Source organism: Oryx dammah, unplaced genomic scaffold, assembly GCF_014754425.2.
Source record: "Oryx dammah isolate SB20612 unplaced genomic scaffold, SCBI_Odam_1.1 HiC_scaffold_4, whole genome shotgun sequence".
NCBI lineage: Eukaryota > Metazoa > Chordata > Mammalia > Artiodactyla > Bovidae > Oryx > Oryx dammah.
Window position 1 is genome coordinate 90,525,441 of NW_024070188.1, and position 14,411 is coordinate 90,539,851.

Below are 14,411 nucleotides of genomic sequence, written 5' to 3' on the forward strand. Positions count from 1 at the left end.
GTGTGTGTGTGTGTATGAGAGTGTGTGCACTCTGCTGCCCTAGGCGTGTGTGTGTGTGTGTGTGTGCTCTGCTGTCCTGGGTGTGGGCATGTGTGTGTATGCTCATGTGTATGTTCTGCTGCCCCAGGCATGTGTGTGCACACACATATGTGCACTTGCACTCTCCTGTGCCTGTGTATGTGCTTTGCTGCCCCGAGTGTGTGCATGCTTTGCCTCTCCCATTGTGTGTGTGTGTGTGTGTGTGTGTGTGTGTGTGTGTGCACGTGCATGCTTGGCTGTTCATGTGAGAGTGTATGTGTGCCATACTGCCCCGGGGAGGTATGTTTGCTTTGCTGCTCTAAGCAAGCACGCATGTATGTGTATGCACACTTGTGCTGTCCAGAGCCTGTGTGTATGCTTTGCCACCCCGAGTGTGCATGTGTGCACTTGGCTGCCCTGAGCATGTGCACACGTGCATGTATCTGTATATATATGTGTCTATGCGCTGTGCTGTGTAGGTGTGTATTTTGCTGCCATGACTATGCACACACGTGTGTGTGTACATGTGCACGCACACGTGTGTGTGTGCATGTGCTGTCTGTGTGTGCACTGTGTGTGTGTACAGAGGCATGCACTGACCCCTGTGCTTTGTTCCCGAGTATGCACACGTCGTATGGGTGCACATGCGCATGTGTGTGTGTACGTGTGCATGTGTGTATATTGGTGTGCATGTGCAGTACGTGCACACATGCTGTCCTGTGTATGTGTGCACTTTGCTGCCCTGAGCATGCATGCATGTGTCTGTGTGTGTGCGTGGACATATGTGTGTGTATGCACGTGTGCACATTGTCTTCTGTGTGCACATTGCCACCCTGAGCGTGCATGCGTGTATGTGTGTGTGTGCACATGCACTTTGCTGCCCTGGGTGCACGCGTGTGTGAGCATACATGTGCACACATTGGTGTGTGTGCTTTGCTGCTCTGAGCGTGTATGCACGTGTGTGTGTGCATTTGTACATGCACACATGCAGCCCTGTGTGTGTGCGCCCTTAGCTGCTGAGCGTGCATGCATGTATGTGTATGTGCATGTGCTGTCCTGTGGCTGTGCTCTCCCAGGGCTGATGCTGGCTCTCTCTCCATGCAGGTGGACACTCTCTGTCTGGAGGATTTGCACGCCTTCATTGCGCAGGCCCTGTGCCTCCAAGGGAAGCCCACTGTGGAGCTTGCAGACTTGCAGGTACTGACTGTCACCACCCTGGGGATGGCCCGCCTGACCACAGGGGTGACGCACTTGCCAGCATTCTGTAAATTCGTTTGGTGTTTCACAGGAAAGGCTCCATGATTCACTCACTCTGTAACTGGAAAGTTTGCCTTCTGATCCTCTTGACCCATTTGGCCCACCTCCTACCCCTCCCTCTGGCAACCGCCACTCCGTTCTTTGTATCTGTGAGTTTGTGTTTTTTTGTTTGTTTGTTTTTTGTTTTGTTTTCAAATTCCACATAGAAGTGAAAGCGTGTCATTTGTCTCTCTCTGGCTTATTTCCCATAACATCATCCCCTCAATTCATGTCGTCACAAATACCAAAGTTTTTTTTTATGTTCAATCGTGTGTGTGTGTGTGTGTGTGCGCACGCGTGCAAAGTGCACGCACACTCATCGATGTACACTGAGGTTGGCCTGCTTGTCTTGGCTGTTGTAAACAGTGCCGCAGTGAACACGGGAGTGCATGTCTCCTCAAGGTGGTATTTTCATCTTCTGCAGGTAAATCCCAGGAGCGGAATTGCTGGATCGTGTAGTATTTCTGTTTTTAATTTTTAAGAGTCTCCATACTGTTTTCCACAGTGATCTCACCGATTTATATTCCCACCAACAGTGCATAAGGCTCCTCTTTTCTCCACATCCTCTCCAGCATCTGTTATTTTTTGTCATTTTGATGATGGCCATTCTGACAGATCTGACAGGTCTGCGGCGGCAGCTCACTGTGGTTTCAATCTGTGTCTCTCTGATGATCAGCAGTGTTGAACATCTCTTCAGTTGCTTGTCGGCCGTCTCCATGTTTTCTTTGGAACAGGGTCTATTCAGGTCTTCTGCTGAATTTAAATCAGATTGTTCGGTTTTTTGGTTGTTGAGTTGTATGAGGTATTTATGTATTTTGAATATTTATCCCTTATCAGACAAATGTTTTGCAAATAATTTCTCCCATTCAGTGCATTTTCTTTTCATTTTGTTGATGGTTTCCTTTGCTGTGTAGAAGCCTTTTTTTCCTTTTCTCCTTTTCATTTTTATGAGGTATGGTTGATGTACAATATTATATAAGTTACAGGTATACACCACAGTGATTCAGTTTTAAAGGTTATACTCCATTTATAGTTTTTATAGTTACTGTAAAATATCGGCTTTATTTCCTGTGTTGTACAATATATCCTTATAGCCTATTTATTTTTGTACATAGTAGTTCATATCTTTTTTTTTTCCTTTGGTATCCTTTAATCTGCAGAAGCACTGTAGCTTGAGGTATCCTCACTTTTTTCTTTTACAAACCCCATCTGATAGATTGTGGTGTATGTCCTGGGTTGGGTGGCTGGGCATCCCAAGACGCCATGCCCCACTCGCTCTGCTTGGGGGAGCCTGTTCCCCAGCCCCTGCCCTGTGGAATGCCCGTTTCCAGGCTGGCTAGGCAGCAAAGCCCGCACAGCCGGTGTAGAGCCTCTTCCCAGCTCCAGGGCTGGAGGCAGAGCTTGCTGGCTGCCGGTCCTGCTGCTCTGAGCTCAGAGCTGCATGCACTCTGGCCCCTTCCTTCTGCTCAGACTCTTCACACCTGGGGCGGATCTGAGGCATCCCAGGCTCTCCTAGGGGTGGGGCTTTTGAAACTCGGAGGCCAGAACTTGAGAGGTTTGCCTTGCCCTGCCCCATGCGCTTACTGATGCTGCCAGGTCTTAGGAGACTGAAGAGAGGGGAGGAGGGTGGGATTATGGTTAGTGCTTCAGGTTTGATCTTACTACGTCTCTTGTAAAGATTTGCCTTTTGCCGTCCTTTGAGTCCTGGGTCCTTTCTGCAGCTCTCTACTTGTAACCCTAATGGTAGATCTCATGGCGGTCATGGCCCTGGATCACCCTTCCATCCGACTGGGCCGCGTGTGGCTGGAAGAGCTGCCTGGGATGAGGTGATGGAGGAGGTGAGTCCCGCTCTGAAGCCCTAGGACACTGTGTGTTCAGGTGACTGCGTCAGAGCCGGGCTGAGGAGATGGTTAGGACGGCGGGCTGCACGCCGCAGGGTGTGCATGGGCTTTGCTGCTCCCAGAGTCATTTCCTCTCACGTAGTTTTTCGTGAGGAAGACACTCGGCTTCAGGCCAAGCTGCACGCTCTCTTCTCTCCGGTGTTCCTGGGTTCTTTCTATAAGCTGGCAGACACTCCAGTGGAAGTTGTTTTTCCTGTTTGTTATCCGGGGTCCTCCATTCTGAAGCCCAGATGAGGGTCAGGACTAAGTTGGAAGTCACGTGTGTGTTCAGAGGCTGCCTCCTCAGTGTCCTGCGCCATGAGGCTGCAGGTCAGACAGTTACGGTTGGAAGGCCTGTCGGTCCTGGTAGACCCAGCTCACCTGAGACAGCCACTGACTTTGGCTGGGGGGGAGATTTTGTTGCTGCACATGGTGAGTTCAGAAAACTTCAGTTGTTTCCGCTGGGACTGTGATATTTTAGTGACCTTTTAGGGTGCAGCAGCCAGCCCGGTCCTGTGACAGGCAAACCTTGCCAGTGTGTCTCTTACTTCCTTTTACTCTCTCCTCCTTTTGTTCCTCTTATCGATTTAAATTCTAGGAGTGTATCTCAACATAGTTTGCATTTACCTGGCTTAAAGGTGAAGCATGAAAGTGACCTTGGATGGGAACGGACTGCACAGAGGAGAGCTGGTTTTTGTTTTGCTCGCTGGGGGCAGGAGCTGCGTAACAAGCGCTCGCCCGCCCAGGCCTCGGTGTTCTCACCGCAGCGCCGGCCCTTCATGGAGGCACCATGCTCGCCAGGCCCAGCCCTGCCCCGGCGCCTTGTGAGGAGGAAGAGACTTCTGGATGCACTCCTGCTGGGCTCCTTGTTAAACCAAACCTCGATCTGATTTCTTTTTCCCTCTGAGACAGGATCAGAAGACAGTAGGTTTCCTTACACAGCCGTCACATGTCACTTATTTACATGTGAACCCAACAGCTATTTTTAAAGTACCCACTGTGGGGCACTCCTCCTACAGTGAGCTGGCTGGCACGTTTGCCCCACCGTGTTCTCACAGGCTCGTGTGTCAGACAGATGTGGGCGAATTACTCTCCACTCACAGTCACGTGGCTCGGGGCCCACCACGTCAGGTCCAGGCCCTCGGCACAGACATGGGCTCTGCCCCCCTGGCTCCCGTCTTCCTGCCCTACGTGTTCGTCATGTGTCGTGCAGATGAGCCTGTCTCCTGAGTATTCACACACCTGCCTGTTGGCCCACAACTCTCCCTGTCCTGAGGATGCGTGCTAGGCCATGGCTGTGTGACTGGAGTTCAGATGCCTGCCACTGGCCCCACCACTTCAGGCTGCCGCCTCCCGCTTTGGACGCCACTTTCTAACTGTGTCACGTCCCGTTTCATGGCAGGGGGTGGCACCGGACAGGGATGGGAGGTTTGGAAGTCTAAGCTGGGGAGCTTCTGGGCTCCAGGAGAATACCGGTATTTGATTCGAGCCAGCAGCATTTTCTAGCCCATGTGCCCCTTGTTGAGGACAGAGCGTCTGAGGGTCTGAGTGTGACTCACACACTCAGGGGGGCATGTGCCAGACAGTGTCCTTCAGTAAATAAAAGCTTTCTTTGGAGAATGAAAAGCATAAGGAGAAGGGACAGGTACAGCATGAGAAACCTCCAGGGGAGGAGCTCGGTGGCTGGGTGGCCTCTGCCCTCGGAAGCTGTGGGACCTGTCCAGTCCAGAGGGCTGGGAGCAGCCGCTGCCCTTCATGTGCCCGCCGGTGAGGTTCAGGCCTCCTCAGGCTTGTGTGGGACGGCCGTGCCCAACCACAGCCGCAGGGAACTTTGGTGTAGAACCTCTAACATCTAGCTGGCCTTTCAGACCAGGGAAACTCAATAGTGTGCTCTCGCTTTGTTGTCTGGTGAGTGGTGGCATGTCTGCAGTACTCTCCTCGCCCTGGCTGGGTTTCCACCTGCTTTTAAGATGGTCGGTCTGCTGAAGCAATGCCTGGAACGGCTGACTTAGGGGCTTCAGCTGCAGTGTGTGCATAACTGCTACTGAGCCGCAGGTGTGATGAACGCCACAGGATGGGGTGTTGACTGCTCAGTGTTCACCCTGAGGCTTTGCAGCAGTAAACTGGCTTTTCTGGTTTCTGTGTCCATCACCTCAGCAGGAAGTGCTCAGGAAGCAGCTCCTCCCTGTCTTCATTCCAAAGCATGAAGACATGCTTAACTCCTATTTCCGAAACATGGGTCACATCCTCTTATCGTTTTATTGGTGAAGCCTTACTTTAGCCACATGGAATCAGCCCATGCTCACCCGTGACTCTTACTCTGGATTCAGGGCCAGGCTTCTGCCACACTGACTTGTCCCCAAATCCTGCTTCTTTCGGGAAGAAGGGTTGCTGTGTGACTCTCCCAGTTGCCAGAAGAGGCCCTCAAGCCTCATATTTTCATTCTGCTCTTTTGACACAAACAAGTATTTACTTTTTGAATACATGCTTAGTTTAACGTTTGAAAACCAGTGTGATTGCCTTCATTAGCACCATGCATGTTGTAGAGACAGTATCGGTTGAATTCAGTTATTGTTTGTGGGGAACAGTCTCAGTAGACTAGGACTAGAAGAGAGTTTTCTTGATCTAAGAAAGAGTGTCTAAAACAAAAATCAGACTTTATAGTAAAATAGTGGAAGTGTTTCCACTATGCTGTGCATGAGTCAGGGGTGCCTTCTTTCACCAACTTCCCTTACACTGAAAGAATAGATTAAAACTATCATTATTGACAGGTGGTGTGATTGTGTTTACGAGAATCCAAGTCTACAGAGCGACGATTAGACTCACTACACAAAATTATCAGGGGCAGGTGCAGACTTGACATGCATAATTCAAGTGTTTTCTACAAAAACAAGTAAAGATGACCACCACATTTGCTGTGTTTATGCTTAACATGAAAGGAAAAAGTGAAACATTTAGGAAAAGCAGCAGTTGGACAGAAACCCACTCTGAGAGCCATAAAGCTTTGCTGACAGAATGGACTTCTGGGTGGGAACAGGCTGTCTGTGAAAGGTGCCACTGTCTCCAGAGTAATTACATGTAAGAGTGCCCCAGCCAGCACTGCACAGAGTGGTGTATAACAGCATGGAGGGGGTCAGTGTAGAAACCCAGCACTGTACACAGTGGTGTATAACAGCACAGAGGAGGAACAGTGTAGAAACCCAGCACTGTATACAGTGGCATATAACAGTGTGGAAGAGGAATAGCACAGAAACCCCAGCACTGTGTACAGTGGTGAATAACAGCACGGAGGGGGAGCAGTATAGAAACCCAGCACTGCACACAGTGGTATATAACAGCACCGAGGGTGAACGGTGTAGAAACCCCAGCACCGTGTACAGTGGTGTATAACAGCGTGGAGGGTGAACGGTGTGGACACCCCAGCACGGAGGGTGAATAGTATAGAAATCCCAGCACTGTATACAGTGGTGTAACAGCACGGAGGGTGAATGGTGTAGAAACCCCAGCTCTGCACTTAAATTCAAGTCCCCCTGGGGCCCCGCCGCTGGCCCGGGCAGTGCCTTTCGAGATGGACAGTACCGGGTGTGGGCACACAGGGCGGGTTCCGTGGCTGGAAATAGGCGGTGGGGGCAGAATGCTGATGGCAGCGAGCGCTCAGTAGCCTGGTGAGACCCCGATCCACTGAGGGGTCGCGACCACGTTTCTTTCAGTAGGGAAGTGAAACACGGGTCGGTCCTTTTCCTGGTTTGTTTCAGCTTTGTGGACTCTGTGAGGTCCGTAAGGGTGTTGGAAATCGCTGCTGTTTACTTTGAGCGGCACAGACCCACCGGCTGCTGCCAGATGGAGTGGAACTTCCCTCATTAATAAAGCCCTGTGGACACTTGCTTGTGGTCAGCTCACTGTTTATGGTCAGCACAGACCACAAATGCCGAAAACATGAGTGACTGAGGCAGATGATGTCTCTGCAGGTTCGTACCATACGGAGCCCCCACAGTGTCCAAGAACAGGAAGGAGGTTTGACAACAAAATGAAAATTTTGTATGAGTGTGATGTTAATTTGTAAGAAGTACCAGCCCAAATTTGCCAACAAAGGTCCATCTAGTCAAAGCTTTGGTTTTTCCAGTAGTCATGTATGGGTGTGAGAGTTGGATTATAAAGAAAGCTGAGCGCTGAAGAATTGATGCTTTTGAACTGTGATGCTGGAGAAGACTCTTGAGAGTCCCTTGGACTGCAAGGAGATCCAACCAGTCCATCCTAAAGAACATCAGTCCTGAATATTCATTGGAAGGACTGATGCTGAAGCTGAAACTCCAATATCTTTGGCCGCCTGATGTGAGGAACTGACTCACTAGAAAAGACCCTGTTGCTGGGAAAGACTGAAGGCAGAAAGGGACGGCAGAGGATGAGATGGTTGGATGTTCTCACTGACTCAATGGACATGAGTTTGAGTGAACTCCGGGAGTTGGTGATGGATAGGGAGGCCTGGCGTGCTGCAGTCCATGGGGCTGCAAAGTCGGACACCACTGAGCAAGTGAACTGAACCAGCCCATCAACCCCGTGCAGTAATAAGCCATTTTGTTCTTAAATGACAGACGTTTATGTGGAATTTTATAGTAATGCTCACGGTTAGAACTCAGTGCCTCATCAGTGTGCAGAATGACCCTGTCTTGGCCTCTCCGCCTTTCCTGTTTTTCTCTTTTCTTCCCTTGCAGAGTTTGTTTTCTTTTTGCCAGTGCTGGGCCTTCACTGCTGTGCAGAAGTTTCCTTCCTTTGCGCTGAGGGGCTGCTCTTTGCTGCATGTGTGGGCTCTCAGTGGTGGCCTCTCCTGCTGCAGAGCTCGGGCTGTAGAGTGTGGGCTCAGTCGTTCTGCAGCATGTGGACTCTCCCTGACCAGGAATCGAACCCATGTTCCCTTCATTGGCAGGCAGACTCTGTACCGCCAGGGAAGTTCCTGCCTTTGCTTTTAAAGAAATTTTCCTGGTGGACCCAAGGCTGCGATCCCCTCACCTCCCAGCAAAGCAGGACAGAGCTTTGCTGCCCCAAGGCCGTCTCTGTGGAGAGCTGGTCCTGGCCTTGTCGGCGTGGTGCCTGAGCCACCGGCCATGTCGAGGGAGCTCTGGCTCCCCGTGCGAGGGCCGCCTCCTCACCTTCTCCCCGCGTTTTGCCTCTGCAGCTCGACCACATCGACCCCAGAGCCGTGCAGCTGGCCACCCTCCTGGTGCGCGGTCTCACCACCCTGGTGCTGGTCAATGGAGCCTGTGGCTCCCCCTGGGAGATGGCTGACTTCATGCCCTGGCACCTGTTCGATGGGAAGCTGTTTCATCAGAAGTACCTGCAGTCCGAGAAAGGGTACACCGCAGAGGTGCTCGTGGAGCAGAACGTGAGTCCACAGTCCTCTTCACATTAGAGAAGGTAGTAGGTTTGAAGTCAGTCGTTCAAATGTATCGTGAAAACTCAGGGTCTTTGGCTGGAGGTCACAGGGGTCAGCAGCACTGTCTGTCCTCACGGTCACTCCTCCAGGGGTGACCCCAGAAATCGGCAAGGTTGCTGGCGGCCGCCCAGGTCAGGCTGTGCCCCTGGCCTGAGGGTCACGTCGCGAGCTTCCCCGAGACTGTGTGGAGGCAGCGAGCGGCACCCCGCCATCTCACACAGTCTATATTTCTGAGCACCTTTTCTGCTTTCCCCCATTCGAATGAAGAGCATGCACCCCTGCAGACCTCCTTGTGCAGGTGTCAGGGCGAGTCAGCCGGCGTGGTGGTGATGTGCTCCGTTAAGGCCAGCAGTTCAGTGGGGCTGCTCACCACCACCCTGGCTCTGCAAGTACAGTTGCTGCATGGTTCCTGGAAGATTTCCAAGTCAAGTTACAGCCCGGCTCATTTGACACAAGTGTCAGTTCCCACAGGACCCTGTGATGGGCTAGAGCTGGCTGGTCAGTGATGGGGTGGCATTCCACGCTTTACGCATCAGACAGAAAGTGTTGATGCGTTGGCATCGCTGTTTCACGCAGAGACAATTCAGGGTGTCACAGGAGTGTAAGTGTTCAGAATTTAGAAGCAGCCAAAATTAGGTACAGTCAGCAAAAGCAGAGTACTGGCAAAAATGTCCCATGACTGTGGCTTTAGTACCGAATCAGTGAAAGGTAACAGTAGGCCGGGCTCACGCCACTGCCCACACATCACCCCCGCAGGCCCACCTCACGTCTGGAGCCAGTGCAGATGGTGAGGGCACACGGCCGCCCAGAGGCAGCGGGATCGCCCGACCCTGCGCCGTCGCGGCATCGCCCTGTCTGCCTGCGGTCTTGGACCTGGCGGGGACTGAAGTGATGACGTCCCCAGAGGGATGTCCTCGGTGCCGTCGGTGGTAGGGTGTAGACGCGCCCGCGGGCCTGAGGCCCTCCTGCAGACCCTTGTCTCCCTGCAGACACAGGTGTGTGCTGCCGCCAGCAGGGCGGGGGCGAGGACCAGCGTCTGGGGCTCCTGCCGGCTGCACATGGCAGGCAGGCGCGGCCCTCCCCATCACCATGTCTCCCGAGCGCCTGCTGTGTCTGATGGTGTCCTGCCGACTCATCTGTTTGCAGAGGTCCCACGTCACCAGATTCCACACCTTGAAGTCTGTTGTGTGCAAGGCCTGTGGGAAGGAGAGCAGACCGATCGTCAGCAGGCGGCACTGGCGTCCACACCACACAGGTGGGTCCTGGCCCCTTGGCCCTGCCTGCAGCTCAGGGAGGCTGGCGTAGTGGGAAGAAGCGGCACTGAGGTGCCCACGCGCTGCTGAGTGGTTAGGTTCTGGCCCCGCAGGAGAGAGTCTGCAGAGGCCGCGTGTGCAGAGGGCTGAGGACCCTGCCCTGGGGCTTTGCCTGGTCTCCAGGAGGCCCTAGAGAGCGCGCCGCTGGGTTGCTGGGTCTTTATTTGACAAAGGTTTGGGTTTATTTTTTCTCATGATATGAGAAGAACTCAGAATATAAAGAACATAAGTACAAAGGGTTGTTTTAATTACACTGAAACCGAAACGACCTTTAAATCTGTCCCTGAAGGTGACAGATGTTTGCTGTTGACAGTGTCTCTGTCTCACTGTGAGTGTGCTCGGTGTGCGGCCTCTCCTCCTGGGCACGCGCCTTCTAGCACAGTCACGGTGCTCAGGCTCCCCTCAATAGAATCCCCACTTCTGCACGCGTGGCGTTTGCCTGATAGCTTCCCTGCCTCAAGCTTCCGGATTTCTTTTCATACATGATGGTTTTGTGTGTGTGTTTCCTTAGGGTAGAGTTCCATTGTTCACAGAGTTACAGATCCAGACATCATCAGATTTTAGATTAACGTTGCCAGCTTGTTTCCTAAAAGCGCATGGTCGCTTCACACCTTCACCAGCAGGACTAAGGGTTTCCGCTGGGTGCATCCTGACGTCACTTATATTTGCTCTCCTCAGTAATTTGATAGATGAAAAAGCCTGTCTCCTTCACTGGGTGCCTCTTTACCAGTGGAGTGGGGCATCTTGTTCAGTAACTTGTTGTGCTAATGAGTGCAGTTTCATCATGTTCCCATGTCCTTATTTGGGCGGCTCTGTAACTGCCACTGTAGCAGTCCTGGTGCTACGGTGATGGAATAAGAGAATTACCCCAAATTCCTACCCGCAGACGGTCCTGGTTCTCACACCAGCCTTGCACGTTTCGCTCCCAGAGACGTTGTGCCCTGAGGTCAGTAAGGCCTGGGGTGCTGTCCTGCTCCTGCCCATCAGCACCGCGTGCAGTGGCTTCAGCCCCTCCTGGCTCCTGTGGGACAGACCCCCCTGGCCTCACCCTCTTGCCATCTGTGACCTTTCTCCTGCCGCCTGGAGCAAAGCAGAAGTTGATTCCTTGCAAAGTAAATAGGCAGCATTCTCTCTGCATCACCTGTCCCCGGCATCTCTTGGCAGCGTCACTCAGACCATGTGTCCCGCGAGCTCTGGCCGAGGATTCTGTCAGTGGTGTGGTTGTCTGCAGAGCAGGGGCGGGCTGGCTACAGACATGCAGTTGACAGGGTGCAGCCTGCTTCAGCCACGGTTGTCGCTGGGACACAAACTCCTGAACCTCTTTCTGCACGTCAGAGTTGGGTGCTTGGGCCCAGGAGGCCCACGTGTGGGACAGGTTTTGTTTAAGGCCTGTGGTCTCACAGATGTCAGGTGTGTGCTTAAACCTGCCGTCCTGTGGCTCCTAGTAGGGACAGGAAACTCTGACTGCTCTCTGGTGAAGTATCTGTACAGATGGCAGCCTGGGGTGGGCCTGTCGTGTTATCCCAGGTCATGGAGGAAACTGTTAACAGCCTGAGGTTCTTTGGTTTAGTCCTCTGTGCCCCAGTGACCCACCAATACCATGCAGGTTCTTGGTGGCAGAACTCAGCCCCTTGAACCCAGCCCAGCATCCTTGGTTACCTGTACCAAACGCTGCCTCCTCCTCCTGGACAGGGCTGTGCCAGGGACACTTGTCCTGGTACCTTCCAGGCAGCGCCCGGGTCAGAGTGCGTGTGGAGGGCAGCGGTCACAGTGCTGGGCCAGCGAGGATCCCCCTGCCTGTGTCTACCGAGCGCTGGTTCACCCTGGGGCCAGTACTGGGCAGGCTCGGCCTCCTTTCTTTATAGAGCAGCAGGAAGTACCAAGATACTGTTTAAAATCACATTTAAATTTGTACTTAGAGTTGCTAGTGCTGCGTCCCAGTAGAGACAAGCAGAGGGCAGCAGGGCTTAGGGCTTTAAGAGATGAAGTGAGGGTGAATGGCTTACGTGCTGATGGAGTTCATGAAGAGCTGGGAGAGGGCAGCCTGCTCAGGCCTGCTGTGTCCCAGAGCCCACGGGCTGGTGGCCAGTGTTGTGGGCTTGGGCTTCTAGCTCCGGGCACAGCAGCGTCTAGTCCACTGCACAGGGCAGCTGACCGAGGAGGCCCTGCTTGGAGGCACCTAACAGAACGCTCTGCTCATCACCAACACAGACTCTCCTGGGCATAAGTGTAAAGCAGCCCCAACCCAGGCCGGCCCCAGAGCCTGCGTTTTTCATGGGCTTGCCCGCTGATGGAAGGGACGCCAGGAGTTTGAAAGCTACCAGCCCAGGGCCACCTTGCTCACTCCTAAGAACAACTGCCACTTGGGGTCAGGCGCGTGTAGCTGCTGACATGCCATCGCGTGTCCCCACAGGGCGGTGGGGCCGACAGGGATCCAGCTCCCACGGGACAAGCTCCGGGTACAGCCGGTCTGGCCATGGACAGCACTGGAGGGACCAGGGGCCAGGTAAGAGGCCCACGGGCGTTCTGGGCCTGCCTCGTGGCTGCTTGGGAGTAGGTTGTATGTTTGCAAGCGAGTGAGCAGGAAAATACACAGGCCTGGGAGCCCCGCCTGCTCAAGTGCAGAGGCAGTCACCATGCTGGGCACCAGCCTGCCACCTGATTCGTCTTCTGTTAATTCGTTCAGCTGCCCAAGACCCAGTTTCGTAATTTACTCGAAAGCTCCTGTGAAGGTTACATACGCATGTGTGTGCGTGCGTGCGTGCTGAGTCACTGCAGTCGTGTCTGACTCTCTGTGACTCCATGGGCTGTAGCCCGCCGGGCTCCTCTGTCCCTGGGGCTCTCCGGCAGGAATACTGGAGTGAGTTGCTGTGTTCTCCTCCTGGGGATCTTCCCGACCCCAGGATGGAGCCTGGGCCTCCTGCATTGGCAGGTGGGCTCTCCACCACTAGTGCTGCCCGGGAAGCCCCTGTATACACATACATCCTTCTAAGGAGATGACGCAGAAAGTAGCATTCTGCCAGTATCGGCATCTCCTTGTGTCCTGTGAGGAACCGAGGAGCCTCAGAATGTGACCTAGGAAGCAGGGTGAGTCTTCTCCTGCATGTGTGATGCAGATGACTGGTTTAAAACATGAGGATGAACTTCATATATAGTAATCTATGCTTTAAATACACTGAAAACCTCATGTCAGTATTTAAATTCAGATTCTGTGCAGTTTTGAGAGCCAAACTGTATAGACTTTTGAATTACCTAAGATTTCTAATTTCACCTTTCCAAATGCAAACATCTGTAATTCTCCTGTTACTTTTGCAACCTTTGAGACGCGTGCCATGCACTGGCCTTTCGTTGCTGTGCGTGACTGCTGCCAGTCATCAGGGCGGCGTGACCCAGGACCCAGGGTGACCCTGGTCCCGCGGGTGGCCTGTGAGGGCTGTGTTCCTCCTGTTGGTTCTTGGAGGGTCTGCACACTTAGCGGATATTTGGGGTCCACAGTAGGGTTCCATGAGGCCCCCCCTCTGGAGGAGAGAGAAGCCCCCACAGTCAGTCACAGTTGCTGTGGCTGTTCTTTAACCCTGCTTCCCCTTCCGCCTCTGCTCTCCAGTCATGCCTCCCAGTGCCCGCCGAGGCCTCCAGCCGGGCTGGCTGAGCAGTCTGTCAGTGGCGTCCACCCCTGAGGAGCCGTGGTCTGGAGTAAGCGCAGGTTCCCTCCTCCGGTGCCAGCCAAGCAGTCTGAGCAGTTACGTAGCGCAGTGTCACCGAGAGTAGGGAAATACCAGCTTTTCCATGGTTCCAAGTGTGTCTGAGGATTTCCAGTTGAGAAGGGGCTGAGGTTGACGACTAAACCACAGACAAGGCCCCCACATGTAGGCAGGTCTGTGTCTACCCTGGAATCAGAGGGGACCCCAGTGCTGTGGACTCACAGTTTAGGGCAAGTCCCTCTGACATGGGGGTGGGGGCGGAGGGGGGTCCCTGTCTGTCCTCACACCCGCACGGTGTGTAAGGACGCGGCCCCCAGTTGGGCAGTGGTGCGTGGGGAATCTCAGCTGGTAACTTTAAGACTGACAGCCCTCCTCAGAGAAGCCAGGGCAAGGTGGTTTTGGTTTTGAATTTTATTGATCTATTTTTGGCTTCGTTAGGTCACCGTCGCTGAGCGAGGGCTTTCTCTACTTGCGGCTCACGGGCTCAGCTGCCCTGCGGCTTGTGGGGTCTTCCCAGACTAGGGGTCAAACCCACGTCCCTGGATTGGCAGGCAGATTCTTAACCGCTGGACCAGCAGGGAAGTCCGGGGAAGGGGTTTCTGAGAGAAAGAGGGACCTGGAGACGTGTAAGCCCAGAAGGAGAAAGGGGCTCACCCTGGCCTCCAGCACCTTACGCGCTGAGGAGACAGGCTGTGAGGAGAGAGTCTTTGAGGAGAGGGGCTGGAGGAGAGGGGCTCTGAGGTGGAGAGGGGCTCTGAGGTGAGAGGAGCTC

At 53.5% G+C, this 14,411-nt stretch overlaps 1 protein-coding gene across 5 annotated transcripts in view; it reads left to right on the top strand.

The window, feature by feature from the left end:
* The window catches only part of FAM120B (family with sequence similarity 120B), a 65,742-nt gene that overhangs the window by 43,009 nt on the left and 8,322 nt on the right, over window positions 1-14,411 (top strand). For 3 of the 5 annotated variants that reach the window (XM_040239094.1, XM_040239097.1, XM_040239098.1), the window contains 4 exons: window positions 1,123-1,215; window positions 8,368-8,574; window positions 9,772-9,880; window positions 12,352-12,444. In XM_040239094.1, the coding sequence (XP_040095028.1) occupies window positions 1,123-1,215; window positions 8,368-8,574; window positions 9,772-9,880; window positions 12,352-12,444 (502 nt within the window). The remainder of the gene's footprint in view (window positions 1-1,122; window positions 1,216-8,367; window positions 8,575-9,771; window positions 9,881-12,351; window positions 12,445-14,411) is intronic. The other 2 variants (XM_040239096.1, XM_040239095.1) reach the window with 1 other exon arrangement.